At 35.8% G+C, this 18,604-nt stretch overlaps 1 protein-coding gene across 3 annotated transcripts in view; it reads left to right on the top strand.

The window, feature by feature from the left end:
- Positions 1-18,604, top strand: part of LOC123758765 (polypeptide N-acetylgalactosaminyltransferase 1) — a 162,583-nt gene that overhangs the window by 127,266 nt on the left and 16,713 nt on the right. For 2 of the 3 annotated variants that reach the window (XM_045743426.2, XM_045743428.2), the window contains exons 2-8: positions 2,601-2,767; positions 4,775-4,949; positions 8,178-8,295; positions 13,796-13,887; positions 14,824-14,941; positions 15,191-15,376; positions 15,712-15,846. In XM_045743426.2, the coding sequence (XP_045599382.1) occupies positions 2,601-2,767; positions 4,775-4,949; positions 8,178-8,295; positions 13,796-13,887; positions 14,824-14,941; positions 15,191-15,376; positions 15,712-15,846 (991 nt within the window). Of the gene's footprint in view, positions 1-2,600; positions 2,768-4,774; positions 4,950-7,664; positions 7,780-8,177; positions 8,296-13,795; positions 13,888-14,823; positions 14,942-15,190; positions 15,377-15,711; positions 15,847-18,604 lie in introns of all 3 variants that reach the window. The other variant, XM_045743425.2, reaches the window with a different exon arrangement.

The raw sequence follows: 18,604 nt of genomic DNA, 5'->3' as shown, positions 1-18,604 counted from the left end.
ACCTCTGAAGGGTTGATTAGGACACCACAATAACAAGTATACTTTAGTCCTAAGCGTAGCGTAGTAGTGGAAACCGGGCCAAGTCGTGTTCGTTTTGCTTTTTTCGAGGGACACGACTTGGCCCGCCTGTTTTTCGTTACCCTGGTGGAATAGTGGACTGTTTTTCCTAAGGGACACGATCTGGCCCCATGTATTTTCGTTACCCCGGTGGAGTAGTCGAACATTTTTCCTAAGGTACACGATCTGGCTCCTTGTATTTTCGTTACCCGGGTGGAGTAGGGGTAACGTCATTTTTCCGGACTGAAGAATTTGGTAGTGTCCATTTTATTACCTAATTGTCCATTACGTCAATATATGCACGTTTAGTGTGTGTGTGGAGCTGTGATCATCCTGGTGGTTTCATAGTTTCGTAATGCTCTTGGCTGGAGACACCGTGGGCAGCTGTAGCGTGACATTCGTCCAAGCCACATTTCCGGCTTTCTTGACGTGGATATCATGAATTATATCACAACTTTACCATATACGGCTGAGATACCACTGGTGGGTGGTGATTAAGCCCACACACAGGTAGATGGAAAGTAGCAGTATCACTCAATACACACATACGTCCACATTATTAAGTTTCTATAATAATAATAATAAAGAATATGGAACAATAGGCATCCATGAGCAGTATTCACACCGGGAGAAAGTACAGAGTATAATAAGACTAAAGTACAGAGTATAATAAGACTATATAATACAAAAAAGGGTAACTCCGAATGAGAGATTAAAAATAATTGACACCGACGAGGGTTAATGCATAATAAACAAGTATTGTGCATAACTACCGTTGCTGAAAGTGCTGATTGGGACAGAGGGCCTCTCGTGGCGGGGCCGTGTGTTGGGAAACCACCACCACCACTGAAGACGAGTTGAGAAATGCTGCAGTGGCTCCCGTCTCCTAACAGCACGACATCGCTGATTGCGTTGAAGAAGCATCGTTCTCAATAAGGGGGTTTCCTTCATTTCCGCGTTGTAAGGCATTATTCCTAATTACAGTGTATGCTGCACCATTGCGCAATGCTTCAGTCCCCAGGACGAAGACATGTCGCATATTATTGAAGAATTTATTCTATATACAGTTGTCTAAAATATATATACTGTATATATATATAAATACCGTAAGTAATTTTTTATGGAAAACAAACAAATCTGTTTCGGGGACGAGTAAATAATTGCTCATTTTCTGTCATTGTCAAAGAGAATAAAAAGCGCCAGAAGTTTTGTTTGAAAAGTTTTCAGATCAACTTTCGAAACAGCTTTAGTAAAAATGTACCAGTTGACAGTATGTTTTTGATGCAGGCTTTTTTATTTACAACCAAAAAAAAATCAGCTTGCCATTTACGCATATAAAATTTATTGTCTTGTGATAAGATAATTTTACCTGTTATGCATTGAATATCTGGCTAATTATAGATGAAATACCTTGCGTTATTAACAAAGTTAACTAGGGACACAGCAGTGTGCTGCTACCTTATTCTATATTAAGCAGTCCCAGTGACGTAGTGGCGTTTAGCGAGTTCTTTGGCCTGCGTTCGTATCCTGGCCGGGGAGGACTTACTGGGTGCCAATCCTTAACTGTAGCCTCTGTTCACCCAACGGTAAAATGGGTACCTGTTTGTTAAACGATTTGGCGGGTCGTATTCCGGGGAAAAATTAGGATTAAGGACTTGCCCGAAACGCTATGCGTGCTAGTGGCTGTACAAGACTGTAAGAACTCTTGTGTAAATGAATAAAAAATAAAAAAATATAAGAGGGATTACAGAGTATACGTCATGAGCTAGCTATGAGTTCATCTAATATCCCAATCTCGCAGGATGGCTAGTCATATATGGAATTGAAGAAAAGCAAAGGATGTGAGTCTAGTGTACTAGCCTGCACTAGCCAACTACTTTGGGCTGAGTTTGAGCACATCTTTCAATATCCATGTGAAAGAAAAATATGCATAAAGTCAGGTATGTGTTCGGTTTGAAAGCATTGATGACAAGGCAGTCAGTAATATAGTGTGGAAGTGTGTTCTGGCTCTTGTTCAGATTTTTTTAAGAAACTCAGGATTATGTATAAATGTACAACCATATGTGAATAATGCTTTTTAATTTAAACTCTTGAGGCTTGGATAATATTTAATAAACGGTTTGATATGTATTTTATCCAATAATATATGTAATATATATAATACAAATATGTCTGTGTAAAAATATACTTGCATATCAAGTGTAAATATTACATTATACGTCAACAGGTTTTGTAACAAAATAATTAAGAGAGAGAGTGAACTGAGCGAGAGCGATGAGAGAAAGCATAATGCACCCATATTCCAAATTACAGCAGGAAATGTAGATGTTTATCTCTCAGAATGTTTGGTAATATGTTTATTGTTTGTAATGTTTGTATATGTATGTATTAACACGATGTACTGAACGGGGTGAGAATAACTTGAGCTACCTCATCCCTTTGTGTGTATTTTACCTCAATAAACATATTTCGATTTCAATTTCAATTCAATTTCAAACTTCAGCCAAAAGACATAATGACCTATGATTTGTTATTGTCGGCAGATGCCAGGCGGTGAAGTATGACAACGACCTGCCCTCAGCCTCGGTGATCATCATCTTCACCAACGAGGCATGGAGCCCTCTCCTAAGGACCATCTGGTCGGTCCTTACCCGCTCTCCTGCCCGCTTCCTCAAGGAGATTGTCCTCGTCGACGACTTCTCAGACAGAGGTCAGTTCCTCCTCCTACACCTGGAGACGGGCTAGAGGGAAGCATTATGGTGAGGGACTGCTTCATGAGACTTCCTCATCATACTCTTTCCAATTAGGCAGTTTTAGCCCATATGGCAAGATTGTACTAATAGTCCTAAGGGATAAGTATTCCCAGAGGGCCTTCTCAAGATAAGGCCTGATTAGTTAGGCTGTTTATGCCCGCAGTTCGTTATTATCCGAAGCAAATGCATTTTTTTTCAGCCCAGCTTGTGAGTGCTACTTTATCGAAGTGTTTATCAAACTACTTAGTTATTCAAGATTATTTGTTTATATATATATATATATATATATATATATATATATATATATATATATATATATATATATATATATATATATATATATATATATATATATATATATATATATATATATATATATATATATATATATATATATATATATATATATATATATATATATATATATATATATATATTAAAAAATTAAAATTAAAAGGGGTATTAAAAATCTTGGACCCTTTATGGATGCAAGGTAATGTGATTTTAATGTACTTATTGCATCGCTACTTTTCATTGTAGCTTTATTATACATTCTACCATTATTTGTTTTGCAAATTCTCGCTGATATTTTCAGGATATTGAGTATTATGTATCATCTGAGTCACAGGGAACAACACAATTTGATGGATTTAAAGTGGTCCCAATAATGTAGGTGCTATATCGAATAGATCTGTCTGTTTTTGTCTCTTTTTTTTCACTCTCCTCCTCCCTTCCTCTTCCCCCCTCCCCATCCTCCCCTCTTACCTCTCCTCTCCCTCTTCTCCCTTACCCCTCCCCTTCCCTATAATATCACTAATCTATAAGAACAATTCACACAGTCGATTCATCAACACAATCTATGAAGCTTAAAGAAAAACCTAATCAATTTTTTGTTTAAAGGGTAATGATGATTATATAATTTTATTTTGGCATGATCAATGCATATCATATCCAATATTAAAAAATATAATATTGTAGTAATAATTCAGAGTTTAGTTAAGTGGTACTAGTTTTGCAAAATTCTCGTGCAGGTGACATTGGCACAGTGTCATTTGGCACTGTTTTCTTTGACACCAATCCCGGTCTACCCATGCTAAGCATGTGCCCAATAGCAATTACTAGGAAAAGTTGGATAGTGCTAGCCCTACGGTAAGGTAAATGTCTGGCCTCTAACTTCGGACAGACATTTCTATTTATAGATATAAATACATGGTATTTATATAATTAAATTTATCTGTTATATGCACATTAGTTCTAAGGGTTTTAGTTCTTGTAGTTTATGGTCGTATTCTCTGTGAGAGTCTTCCTTTGTTACATGCTTGTATTGTACTTGTCTGTAGTTTTAATATTTTTTGAATGTTACTGATTTTGAAGAAAATATTTTTTCACTGTTTAGCTTTCATTGCTTTATTGTAGTTTGAAATGATAACTTTTCTCTTAAATAAATATAATAATGGATAACATGTGCCAGCCAGAGGTGGTACTCCCTTCCTTTTTATAATGGATAATGGATATAGCAGTACGTACTGGTTAAAATATTAACTTTCAATAGGGGGCCATTGACCCATACAAACCTGAATGACATTATAACAAAACATAAGCCTAAATGTATCAACAGTATAAATTTGTGAAGTTTTCTAGTTCCCATACAAAACACCTACTGTTTAAATTAAATTGTATAGAAATGTTAAAGTTTTATACAACTAATAGAAGAGCAGTGTACCTGTCCCAAAATACAAAGCAGAAGGCACATTATGAATGGGTTTTGAGTTTATACAGTATTTCATAATTTACTCTTCTATTCTACATCATTACAAACTTGACTTCAAATTTTGTTCAGCATCTAGGTCTCAAAGATTCTTTGTGTATTATAGTATTAAATAAAATAAATAATAAAACATGTTCTGACTTCAGTGACTTCAGAAAATGTACAGCATTCTGATTTAGTCTTTCATCCATCACAGTTGAACTTGGTGAAAAACTGGACTTGTACTTGAAGTTTCGCCTGCCATCCCTGGTCAAGCTAGTGCGGCTAAAGGAGCGACATGGACTTATTCGGGCCAGGCTGGCAGGCGCTCGAGCAGCTACAGGCGATGTGCTTATCTTCCTTGATTCCCATTGTGAAGCCAATGATAAATGGTATGTAATAAATGTGCTTTTAGGATTTTACTGTGTATTTTATGGATTGTTATTTTTAGAATGTGTAGTGATGAAGACTTTGCTTAGTAATTTTCATCTCATAAGGACCCTTGAGGTTGAAACATTGTAAAGTGGAGCCCCCTTTTGAGGTTATTACAGGGTTTCTGTTGTGTTAATTTGTTCTGTCAGGAACAGGCAGCCTGTTCATATATATATAAAACTTATATTAAGGTTTCCCCAAGATTGAACTACTCACCTTCCCCAGGATACAACCCCCCATAATAGTTGACCAACTCCCAGGTACCTATTTACTGCTAGGTGAACAGAGGTATTTGGTGAAAGGAAATGTGCCCAGCCATTTCCTTCCCACCTGGGACTCAAAACCGGGAATTCCCTATTGAAAGTCGAGAACAAACTTGACTGTTGTAAGGGTAAGTGGAAATAATTGAACACATATTTGAGACATATTGGATATACAATACAGTAATTTTATTTAATACCTCTGCTGTACAACACAGAGTAAAATAAATATTGTCTTTGTAGGAACTGCATTCTATTTTTGCACTCATCACATGTAATTTTTGCATTTTGCACTCATCATTTAACCCATCCTCCTGTTTAGATAGTAGGTATTGTGATGATCGTTAATGGTCACGAATTCGTACGTACTTAGCTTTTAGATAGTATATTAACTAGTAAAGAATTCTTTTAAAATAAATGAAGCTAAAAAAAAACAAATATTCCTAGGCCTAGTATAGCACACATTTGTACTATATTAGGCCTCAGATATTGTGTAATAGGCCTAGGAAGGTTAGGTAAGGTTAGTTTGTCAAAGCAACACAAGTAAAAAAATAGTTTTCCAGTTTGTCCAGCTCAATACAGTAGTTCAAATTTCAACTTTCTAATTTAGTTGTACGGCAGTATCTACTGTATATGTACTATGGTCCTCATCGTTACTGTACTGCACCATTACTAAGTACTGTACAACCAAAACAGGAGGATGGGCTGCATCATTGCACTTAACATAGGATTAACAATCCGATGTTAAAAGTAAGGTCTTCCTACATGATTACTCCTAAATCATTTACATTGGTTTTTCTTTCAATAGTGTAGTTTGATTGTGTTATACTGTATATGTGGTTTCTTCTTTAATGTTTTCATTTTTTCTATAGTGCAGTAATCGGAACCTATCCTCATTAAACATGTTATTTTCTGTGGCCCATTGAAAGACTTGATTAAAGAACACAACAAAGTTGCTGTCACAATTGCAAGAAAAATGACAGGTTGGATAACAAGAACCTTCCAAACAAGATATGCCTTGCCAATGGTGATACTGTACTTTTTAAGACATTAATATTCTCTAAGAGTGGAATATTGTTGCACACCAACAGCCTCATTCAAAGCTTATCTTGAGGTTATCTTGAAATGATTTCGGGGCTTTTAGTGTCCCCGCGGCCCGGTCCTCGACCAGGCCTCCACCCCCAGGAAGCAACCCATGACAGCTGACTAACACCCAGGTACCTATTTTACTGCTAGGTAACAGGGGCATAGGGTGAAAGAAACTCAGCCCATTGTTTCTCACCTGTGCCTGGGATCGAACCCAGGACCACAGGATCACAAGTCCAGTGTGCTGTCCGCTCGGCCGACTGGCTCCCTGGTCTGAAGCTGGAGAAATTGCTGACCTGAAGAGTATGCAAAGATTCTTTATCTCTAGAATCCACTCAATAAAACATCTAAATTACTGGGACTGCCTAAAATTATAAATCTGTATTCCCTAGAGTGCAGACAGGATACATAATAATTTACACTTAGAAAATATTAGGACTGGTTCCAAATATGCACACAGAAATAACACTACATGAGACCAGAAGGCATGGCAGGATGTGCAAAAAAGCAGAGGTGCAATAAGCATGCCGAGAGAGAACTTTATCAACATCAAAGGCTCTTTTCAACCCTTTCCCAACACATGCAGGGGATAAGAACTCAATAAGCACCTATAAAGGAAACCTGATCAACCAGGATGTGACTCGTACGTCAGGCTGCGAGCAGCCTCATCAAACGGTCTGGTTGACCAGGCCTGCAACCAGAAAGCCTGGTTAGAGACCGGACTGTGTGGACACTAATCCTCAGAATCTTCAACAGGTAGGTAGGTAGAGAGTGATTCACCCAAGAATTCACTTTTGAGTGGTAAATAGATCAAGAGTTATTTGTGTACAGTATTGTAACTAGGAACAAAACAGCTGAAAAAAATATCATAAGGATTATATAATTTATTTACAGAAGCATAGTAAATCATAAATACACAAGCTAGCTACAATGAGTGAGATTTTTGCTGATTTGATGTAATCAAAACATTGAACTGCCTCAATCTGTATTGATAAGTTAAAGTTAATTCTAATCTGAACAGACTCTTTTTTTTTTTTTTTTTATATTGCTCAGACGTAGTCCAATACCAACACTATTGGGTTCTTAACCAGTACTCCTGGTTACGAACCCCTACCCTAGGCCAGCTACTGAACATCCCTAGAATGCAACCCATAACAGTTGCCTAACTCTCAAGCATATGTTTACCGCTAGGTGAACAGATTCAGATGAAACGGAAGCTATATTTTACCTATGTATTAACAATCACTTTATAATACTCCTTGATATTTTCATTTTAGGTCCCATATGTTATATTTCCTGTGCATTTTGTTACACAAATTTCTTTCTCAGGATGGAGCCTCTACTTCAGCGTGTGAAGGAAAAAAGGAACGTGGCGCTAACCCCAATAATTGATTCTATTAATGCTAAGAATCTTATGTATGTGTACTCAAGAACAACATTTGTGGTATGTGTTTTGACAGAAAAGAGGATAATCTAATTGTGATACTGTATTTTATTTTTCAGAATTTGCCAGATGCTTGTATTTCTATTATTGTTTGCAAAAATCATGCTCAAACTAAAATTCTTTGAGAAGCAGAAAGCAGATGGAGTAATGTTTAGCAATTTGGAAGGTGCACTACTGAAATTCATTTTGTTCTCAGCCTCATCTTGGAAAGGAGTTCTATCATAGAATATAAAGGAACTGTATTTCATTTCCTAATCTGTTGTGTAGTGGTGGATGTAACACTGCCCTGGACCCTCTGAGCATCTTCTAGTCTTCACGGGCATGATTGTACCAAATGTTCAAAGTGATCTGCAAGTGTTGCTCTAGTGAGTAATATATGAAGAGAATAAATATTTCAGGATGGAACCATTGCTCCAAAGAATAAAGGAGAGCCGATCAGCAGTTCTTGTTCCCATCATTGATGTTATTGATGACAAGACTCTTGAATACTACCACGGGAATGGACGCTACTTCCAGGTAGTGTGTTCTAAGTAAATGGCTGCTTTGGGGAGCACGAACTTTGTACATGAGAACATTAAATAAGTGGCATGACAATTTTTTGAGTTGCATGAAAAATTGCTTCAGGTAATTTACACTAACACTAGCTATATCTTTAGCTTTCAGTTTGCTTTTGCTATGCTCAGCCTACAATTAGCTTTTTCTAGCCAGTTATATCCTTACTGCAGCTTCTTCATTTCTTAAATAATGCTATAATATAAACTGGCATCAAAGAGTGCATAATATAGTAAATATATACAGTATGAGGAAGTAAAAGGAATTTAAATCAGTGCCTAGTAATTGGTGACTATATATGCTGTATTTTTAATAAAATAACATAAAAAGAAGATAGCTTCATCATTATTAATTAGTTATCATCCTGAGGGTATAGTATTCTCTATTGATCACACAGTAATATCACTATAGAATTTGAAAATACTGTAGTCAATAGTTATGCTATCTCTAGAAATATACAGCATACATTGGTAGACACTTCTGGACTTTATATATTTCTTTACTATGTTCTATAAAATTATTTTAAGTTTACGAATGACTGTACGGTACTGTGGAAATTATTGTGCCAAAATACTGTAGCAATAGAAGATTATAGATAAATAGATTTGTATTTGTGCAAAAATATATGTGTCATAGAATTTATATGTATTTCAGCTATTTGTGTTATTTTTATATACAGTACAGCGAAGCCAATAAGTATCCACAGCATTTTGAGTCCAGGAACACAAGTTCCTACCTATCACACTGCTTAAAATTTTTATTTACAGTCCTGTATAGTCACATTATAATGTTGAGGATTATTATTATGGTACAGTATTATTAATCTATAGAATATACAGTATGTGCAAAGACTTTAGTGTTTATATTAGAATTTACCCGAGATTGCTGGCAGCTTGTCAAAAGTTCTCCATTATATCTAAGGTTTTTCCATTGAATGTACAACTTCAGTGGGTTGGCAATTGCATTGGTTTATACCATATGGGTGAATAACATCTTTTTGTCCTCAATTATGGTCTAGATTAATAATATTTTCTAATTTGTTGATTTGGAGAATTTTTAAGGTCTCTTATGTGTGGTGTCTGATCTGTAGTGTTAGTCTTGAGGCCTTTAACCTTTCCTGGCATGATAGTTGGCTTTGTTCTGGGATGATGTTTGACTTGGGTTCCTACTTACGTGAAGTTGCTTTTGAGAGTTCTTCTCCTCTCCAAACCCAGTCTGGGGCTACTTTCAATGACTGGTGGATCATAACTTGTAGGTCCTTTTCTTTATCAATTTGCTGCAGAGTTGTGTTATTGATTTGGTAGTTATGTGTATTGTTATGCCCTACATTTAAGGCCTTGAATTTTTCAGTATTGAAAAGTATTTGCCAAGCTTCTGACCATTTGAAGGTATTTATGTACACTAGATTATTTTCCAAGTCCTCACTGTTATTTTTTGCAAGGGTGTTATCTGCAAATGTGATGCCATAGGCTATAGACACAATCAGAGAACACAGAACATCATAGGTCCATGGCTGTTCAATATCCTTTCAATAACAATATCCTCTCAATATCCCATCTTCCAACTGTAAGAAATATAGCTGGAACAAAAGTGGATGTGTTCATGAGACAGACAAGCTACTATGAGGTGTGCAGGTTGTAATGAACATGAGAGCCTGCGGGCCACTCCAAGCAACAAGACAAGGGAAGTAGAACTCCTACATCCCACTTCATGTATACTCCTGGTATACCTGTATTAACACAGAGAGAGAAGATTAAGCCACCCAAAAGGTGGCTTGGGCATGAATAGCCCATAAGTGGTGGCCCTTTTGAGCCATTTCCAGTATCAATAGATGATACTGGAGATCTGTGGAGGTGCGACTGCACCCTGCGTGACGGAAGATGTCTCCCTGTATTAACACAGTTGGAAAAATCCTTTGAAATAATGGGAGGGACCTTCCACAAACGTACTGTTTCCATTGAGGCTAGTAGTGATTGTGGCCTTCAGGTAAATTCAGGTAAACATTAGCTTGTTCACAATACATATTATAGTTGTAGATTATTTTACACGTGGCCGTAACATTTCAAATATTTAAGTTAAACTGAACTTCTTTTTTATAAATGAACTTCTTGTAGACTGCACAGGCTTTTATTCCGTATACTGTATTTTGAAATACTGTACTGTAGCTTTTAGTTAATTTGGCTTGCAAACATGCACACTGGATGTATTATCTGTTAATGCCATTATCTCTTATGCTTTTTATTTTATAGCAACATGAGATATTAAACTGTTACATGGGCATCTTAATTTTTTATACATACAGTGGCACCTCGATTAACGAGTTTAATCCGTTCCGGCACCGAGCTCATCACGTGGAAAACTCGTCTTGCGAAACAACAACAAAACTGTTGTAAAAGGTGTCCGAGAACCAGTGAAAACACTCGTTAATCGAGGAAAAGCTCGTTAGTAGAGACAAATGTTCTGGGTGGCTTGCTCGTTACTTGAAATGCTCGTAGATAGAGCTGCTCGTTAATCGAGGTGCCACTGACTACAAAAGGTAAAAAGTTTTCATCAAACATCACTTCTGGAATATTATAATTGCTGTACTGTATTAATTTTGTCCTCAATCATTAATTATGATGTAACCTTATTATTTATTACCTTTCTCTTTAAATAATTTTTATTTCTATTAAAATTAAATTTTATTTCAGTATGGCACTTTGCTAAGTACAGTATATGTGTTACATAACTGTAATGCTGCTGTAATTATATAGTTTTATGACAAAATGCTTCAAAGGTGCATCCTGACTAGTGATATTAAGTTTGGAATTGTTTGCCAACAGAAACTCGGTTAAATTTGTTGTATTTTTTAACACATTCTAAATGGAGTACAGTACGTGTATTACTGAAATAATATAGTTGGCTTGGCAATGAATATTAGAACAAAAAAAAATATATTAATGTTGATATTTTTTATAAAAAAAATTTTGAGAATAAAATTATTAATAGTTGTACAGTTGTACTTAAGCTGGAGGATGAGAAGGTAAGAACTGACTAATATTGACATGTTCTGTGCTTGTTTGAGGTATATATCGAGACCTAAAGTTTGAAGCAATAAACACAAATAAAGGAAATGTAAATTTATTGCTAACTTATGCATGTTTAAAATATTGTAGACTTAAGAAGTCATTTTAAAAGTCCAGTACTGTACAGTATATTCAGGAAGGTGTATTATGTGAAAAATTTAATTTTGTGTTAACAAAATAAATTAGATACCAGGTAATTACTTCAGGTAATTAGGTAGGTGAGGAAAGGAGGAGCAGATGATTGTCATTAATACTGTATATGGATTTGATGTATGTAATTAACTAAAATAGAGGAGCCTACCATCAGCATGACAAAAATTAATCAACATATATCTCAGCATTGCGCAGAAAGTCCAATGTACATAATTAGCCCTTATATGCTGGTTGTTAGCACTTTCTAGATGCCTTATATTGTCACATCTAATAAGCAGTCGGAATGTAATCCAGAGCTACACATGTCAACTTTGACCAGCTGCCTCGACTTGCCTCAACGAGATTTAGACAGGAGATGATCCCGACAATGCATCTCGCATTTAATCACTAGGACCAGGAGCTGTTGTTTGATGCAGAGTTCGAACTTGAATGTTTATGTACAGAAGTAAAGTATGTATTTGAAATAGGGCCAAGAAGAATAGAAAGTACACACACTGATATACATATTGCCAGTAGTGATTAGAGAAAGCTTTTATATCCTTTGGTGAAGTTTATTGAAATAATAATTTAAAAAACACAAAAATGAACCACTAATAATTTTGTTACAAAGATGAGCGGAACATTTACATGATGGAATATATAACGGCTATAGGAACACAATTACAAACACGGATGTGACACTTCTGAGAGGAATAATGTCATCAATATAGAAATTGAAGAATGAGAAAATTAGTGGAAGGATAGAATGATGAATGAGAAAATTAGTGAAGGAGCATAATTTGAGATGATCTCAAATTATTGTATACCTGTACTACCGGAACTCTCATTTTGTTTATTATGTTCTGCATGTAAGGTTTAGGCTGACTAGTTTGTAATTTTCTGCTTTTCTTAAAGATGGGGAAGATATTCACAATATATTTTCAATCTTGGGGCTCTCTTCCTTGGTTTCAGTCTACCACTGAAATTCGCATTAGCTGAATGGGAGCTTCAGTAGTAGACAGTTCATTAACCAGTTCCTTTACAATTTTGGATTGCATTCAATACACACCTGGTGCTTTTGATCTCTAATTTGTTGATGTTCTTCCTGATTACTTTGCATATAATGAAGATATTCCTTAATTCTTCTCTTCTGCTTCACTCATTTGCTCCTATTCCCTAACAAAATTCTGAACAAAGCTGTGCTGAGAAAATTCTTTTGTGCATATGGGATGCTGTCACCCAGTGGCAGGCAGGGTAGAGAGTCAAGACCAACTGTTTGTTAAGTACAATAGATCATTCTTTAGCTATTTTTTCTTAGACGAGCCCTTCCAGGCTCTTCTTCATGCCAAAGAGAGCCTGGAAGGGCTTAGAATTACTGTAGTTTCATTCATGCTTTCTTTGGATTGCTCAAACTGGATATTTTTTTTCCATCACTCCATAGAGCAATGCCAGTATATAACCTGCAGATTACCACTGCCAGAAAGTTACTACCCAACTGCATGTAACAGTTCCTACTGACAGTGGAAACCAACCATGGGGAGTAACCAAGTGGCTCGCTCAGAATGGAAATTTTCATATAAGCTCAGTTTCATTAATTTTTAATTCAGAACTCAGATATTAAATAGTTTACATTTTTGTATTCAATTACAATTATTGAGTGTCTTCATGATGTAAACTGAATTTCTTTTTTAATTTATATTCACACTCAAATTTTAATGTAGCTGCATGTGAAGAGTTCGTTATTCACATATAAAAATTTGTTAAATCTTAATTTAGCATGAATGACCAATATAATGGTCCATGTACTGTGTTTCTACCCCTTAGATTCTAATGTTTTCCTTAATATTTTGAGGTTTAAGATATCTTACCATGTTATTGCATGTACAGTACTATATATTGAATTAAAAAACATTTTTGTTGTGAATGACCATTTAAACTAGTCTTGTTTGAATTTTACTTAATTTTTGTTGATATTCAGTATCAAATTGTTATTAAAAATACATTTTTACCTGGTCAATAATAAAGTGCCTTCAGGCAAGTTTTATGTTAAAAAAAGATCTTATTAAATTAGTTTGTCCATATACATGCCATAACTAATATTTTAATATTATTATAAACAACAGAAATAGATTATATATATACGTATACTGTATACGGTATCAGAATTTAATTAGCATTTGGCTGTTGAAGGAATTAAATTGTGTTGAAATTATTACTGATAGTTACCACTGATGTGTGAAAGTTGAGCTGTGATGTTTTCTGGTTAGGTTGGTGGGTTTACTTGGAGTGGACACTTTACTTGGATAGACATCAGTGAGCAGGAACAGAAGAGAAGAGCAAATCCTGTTGGCCCAACAAGGTAAGATGATTAGCACAACATTCATGATTTATTTCCACACTATACGTGTGGATTATTTATAATAGTGTTTGGATTGTTTATAATAGTATAAACATGCAATAGTGCATGTTTATAATCTGCATGAATTTAACTTTGCTGTCGTCCTGAATATAGATAGAGCACACGTATCAATAAATAAGACTTAAGTGAGTGCATGAATGAGTTATTTGTGTTTTACATTGATGTGTTCAGCAATTGTCTCTGTTCAACGTCAATATGTTCATTCTTTAACAAACCCATTCACTTGACTGTCTTAAATTTGCTACTGGCTGTACTCAATATAGTCAGAGAATTGCAATTACCTGATGATATTGAGGAAAACGTTTCAAACGTTCTCTTGTTAACACTATAGTGGTCCAACCTCTTGTCACACACCCAGCTGTAAATGTCCTGGTCCTCTTGAGGCCCTGCTCAGTGACACCTAATATTGTTTATACTCTTCATGTTTGCTAAGTTATTTCTTAGGTTATAACTATAGATTTGGTATAAAAAAGGTTGCAAATTAATTGTCTAAACTAGAGTATAGATACCAAAAACAAGGTATATTGATAATAGCTTATGCATTTTCTGAACAGAGAAAATAAACACAAGCAGAGTAATTTTTGTCTTTGGTGAGTGGGTGGTTAGCCAAGGTGATTTCTGGTTGGTTCTCTGTTTAGCTCTGCCCACACTGTGGTTGTTTTAGTATCATTGGAACATTTACTATTGAAGTATGGATGATGCATTCAGGCATCTCATTGGAATGCTGAAGTGTTAACAATAGAAATAAAAATTGTGAGAAAGTCACTGATAATGTATGGGCTAAGAACAATAACAGTTAATTTCTGATCATTTATCAGATGGGGTTGTGCCATAATCCCTATAATGAATCTAGTATTATAGCCTTTTATATGTCAGATCTCCAACAATGGCTGGTGGATTGTTTGCCATTGAGCGCAACTACTTCTGGGAGATTGGAAGCTATGACGACGGAATGGATGTATGGGGTGGAGAAAACTTGGAAATGTCTTTCAGAGTAAGTATCAAAATCTTTCGTAATGTTTATGAAAAAGAGTCAAAAATGTACCAAAAATAATATTTAAAAATACTCTATATTGAACTGAAAATTTATGCACAAATACATCGACAAAAATCCTGTGCAGCATTATTTGTAATTATTATTGTAATTTAAAAAAAAAAGATTTTATATTTAAAAATTACTTGATAATATTCAGTTAAATATTGAAGTTTAATTTTTTAATTGAAATATTGTTGTGTGTGGCAGGTTTGGATGTGTGGCGGCACACTGGAGACAATACCATGTTCTCGTGTTGGGCATATTTTCCGCTCCTTTCACCCATATACTTTCCCTGGCAACAAGGACACGCACGGACTAAACACAGCACGACTGGCAGAAACCTGGATGGATAGTTACAAAAGGCTATTTTATCTATACAGGCCTGAATTAGAGGTAACATTAGAATAAATCTCAGAATACATTCCTGAGTAAGAATAAATAGAAATACCAGTACATTTCCATTAGGCAGATGATTGAAAGTCACATTAATTAGTTTTAGCTGGCTGCATTTCCAACTTAAATATCTTTCATAAACTGTATTTAGGATTCATCACCATTAATTTTTATTTCAATGTATCATTAGTATTTATGTCTTAGTTAGATACTGCCAAGTTGTAGATTACAATGCTGTATCTTTTAGTATGTACGTATGTTTTTACCAGTACAGAACAGGATAATACATTAAATGATACAAGATATTAACCTGTAATGGCTCTACCTACTTACAGCATGCAGACTATGGAGATGTTGGAGAAAGGAAAGAACTAAGGAACCGCCTTCAGTGTAAAAGCTTCAAGTGGTACCTGGACAATGTTTATCCCCAAAAGTTTATCCTTGATGAAGATGCTTTTGCTTATGGACGAGTGAGTAATTCTTTGGCAGGTTACTGCTGTAGTGTGTACATGGCCATCTGCCAGCACTATTCACCATTGTCTATTTTAGTTTTAATATATGAATTTATTCATAATAATAATAATGAGGTTAGTATTTAATATAAACAAAAATTAAACTGATAATAATTTAGGAATAAAAATGGATTTATTTTTTAAAAGTTTCTGGGCAGCTCATTCTGCTGTTTCCAAAGGTATATGTTTTGCTATGTATCATGTTGAAAATAGTGCACAATGGGGCAGAAATGATATGATGCTGGCAAGACTTCTGGGATATCATGAAAAAATCCCAGATTCATGTTAGGTTCCTGAAAGTTGCTGGCAAAAGTCAGTCCAGCCAAGAATAACAACTTATAGGATCTTTTCATAAACTTATAATTATACATTACAGAGTATCACATGTCTTCACCTGTATGATGCACCATAGCAGGCTCTAGTTAAAAATTCTCTGAGCATAGGGAAAAGGAAGCAGGGAATGGCAGAATGATCTGGTCAGCAACATGCTTTTCATAAATCCAAAGCTTGATATCTGAGCATGCTTACCTTGCTGCTCCTAAAGGTACAGTCTTCAACAGAAAGAAGGATAGAGAGTAAAATCTATCAGAACTATCAGTAAAATCTGAGAGAACAGGGATGCTGTTCCCTGAAGAAACACATAGATGCTGACTTTAAGAAACAAAGCTGCTCATGACTATCATGGATGATCCCAATGAAGCAAAATATCAAGCAAATGAAGATCAGCAAAAGGAGTGTCTTTCCTAACATGATCTCCAGTGATACTTAGCCCCACCAAATATAATTTCTGGGAACCTGAAACAGCGGGAAGGTTAATAACAAGCTAGCCTCTACCAGAAATAATATCTTAATTTGTACCAAGTACAAACAAACAGAATGAAACCCCAACCAGATAAAGGTGAAGGTAGCACCTGAATGTTTATCATTGAGTAAATATGAATCTCTCTACAAAGAGGAGGCAAATAAATGCATATTGATTGGCCTCAGGACTTTTACATGACAAGGCAAACCCTTACCAATACAATGGGAAGGTAGAGAGATCTGTACTAGACAACCAGTGAGCATAAAGCACAAGAGCTCATTATGGGCAAATCTCCACTGGAGACTGCACTGCTAGTGTCAGAAATGTGTACTGGCAACAATATAGCTTCAGGGCTCTGTATTGGCAAATACCATCATGTATCTCTAAAATTGATTTCCCACATCTTGCTTACACTGCACAAGTGAGGCACCTTGGAGGAAAAACTTGAAGGCACTGTCCCTCTCTTCAGGGGGTGAAGCACCAAAGGTTTCTTCTGAGACTGGTTATTTCTTCATTACAGAAGAATTAGTTTGGGAAAACTGCTACAGATCCACCCTAAACCTAGAACCCCATTTCATATTTCTAAGCCATTTCTTGATGGCTGAGACAGAGAAAGATCTCCTATGTGTATGGTCAAAGACAGTAAAAGCCCACTACCTATACATGTTGCAAATACTTTGAACTTGTGACCTGAGTTCAGTAGCAGCTGTATATATAGACTGGGATAGAGAGTCAAAGAGGTGAGCTAACTACTCATGATACACTTCACATACACTAGTGTGAAGCTAGCGCTGACTCCAACAAGGCAAATACAGCAAAGCAATACAATGCCCTTCAAATTCTATAAGCTCTGACCCTCAGTACAGAGCAGACATAAAGTAAAATGACCATTATCTGTGGAGGATCCAAATCTAACCCTGTCATATAAAATAGATACGGAAGGCCCAGCAAACTTGACCTCCCCTGTCCACAAACTAGGTCTCGGATTAAACCTATAGGATGTACAATCTTATTTACCCAAACCCTCGGCAGAAGATAGGATAGACAACTAGACCCATGAACCAGCAACAGGGAACAATGGATTTATCTAATTTTATTATATTCTCTAGGGAGAATATCGGAAAATGCTGAATCGAGACTGCTACATCTGATCACCAACGGAATACTGCTCCTCAAAAAAACTGAGGTGCTATCCAAAAGAAAACAAGCGACACTCCAAAAACTTGTAAAAACTAATTGTTTATCTACTGACCACAGCTTATTCAGTCGATATGTATCTGAAAGATCCCAAGATCAAATGCAAGTGACAAATAGGTAAACTTATTTTAAACACTGGGCCCTATCCTGCTGATCAACATGGGACATTGTAAGGCTGTATGCGAAGTGAATTGGGTGTACTGCTGCCACCAGGTGGTGGCTTGTAAAGATAAATAAGTATGGTGAGTGTTTAACTAGAGCCTGATTTTGGAGGTCACACATGAAGGAGCTCTTTAAGGCTTTATGAACAAACATTCTGGCTGTCATTCTTAACTGGACTTGTACATTCTCCAGTGACTCCCTAGCTTCTTTTACGACCCTGCACGGATATTCTGAAAAAGATCCCTTTGGTGCCTGGCTGTACGATGCACAACAAGCTGATCAGACACCTTCGGGAGAGGCACAATGAGCAAGCTCAGAAATTAGGTAACAGAGCAATGAAGTAGTACTTGAAAAACATTATGATTTAATTTAGAAGCAGTTGAGTTTTATATATATATAACAAAAAATTTAATAATTCAATAGATTTTAAGGATTAATGTTATTCAGGTAACTTATTACAAAAAATTTTGGTTCCTAAGGTTTCTTTCCACTTTTCTTATCTTTCTTTCTTTCTATCTGGAATGAATTAGCCTAATGAGAATGTTTGGGAGACAT

This window comes from Procambarus clarkii, chromosome 31, assembly GCF_040958095.1.
Source record: "Procambarus clarkii isolate CNS0578487 chromosome 31, FALCON_Pclarkii_2.0, whole genome shotgun sequence".
Taxonomy (NCBI): domain Eukaryota; kingdom Metazoa; phylum Arthropoda; class Malacostraca; order Decapoda; family Cambaridae; genus Procambarus; species Procambarus clarkii.
The sequence above is the reverse complement of the archived record's forward strand: the minus strand, read 5'-3'. Positions and strand labels throughout refer to the sequence as shown.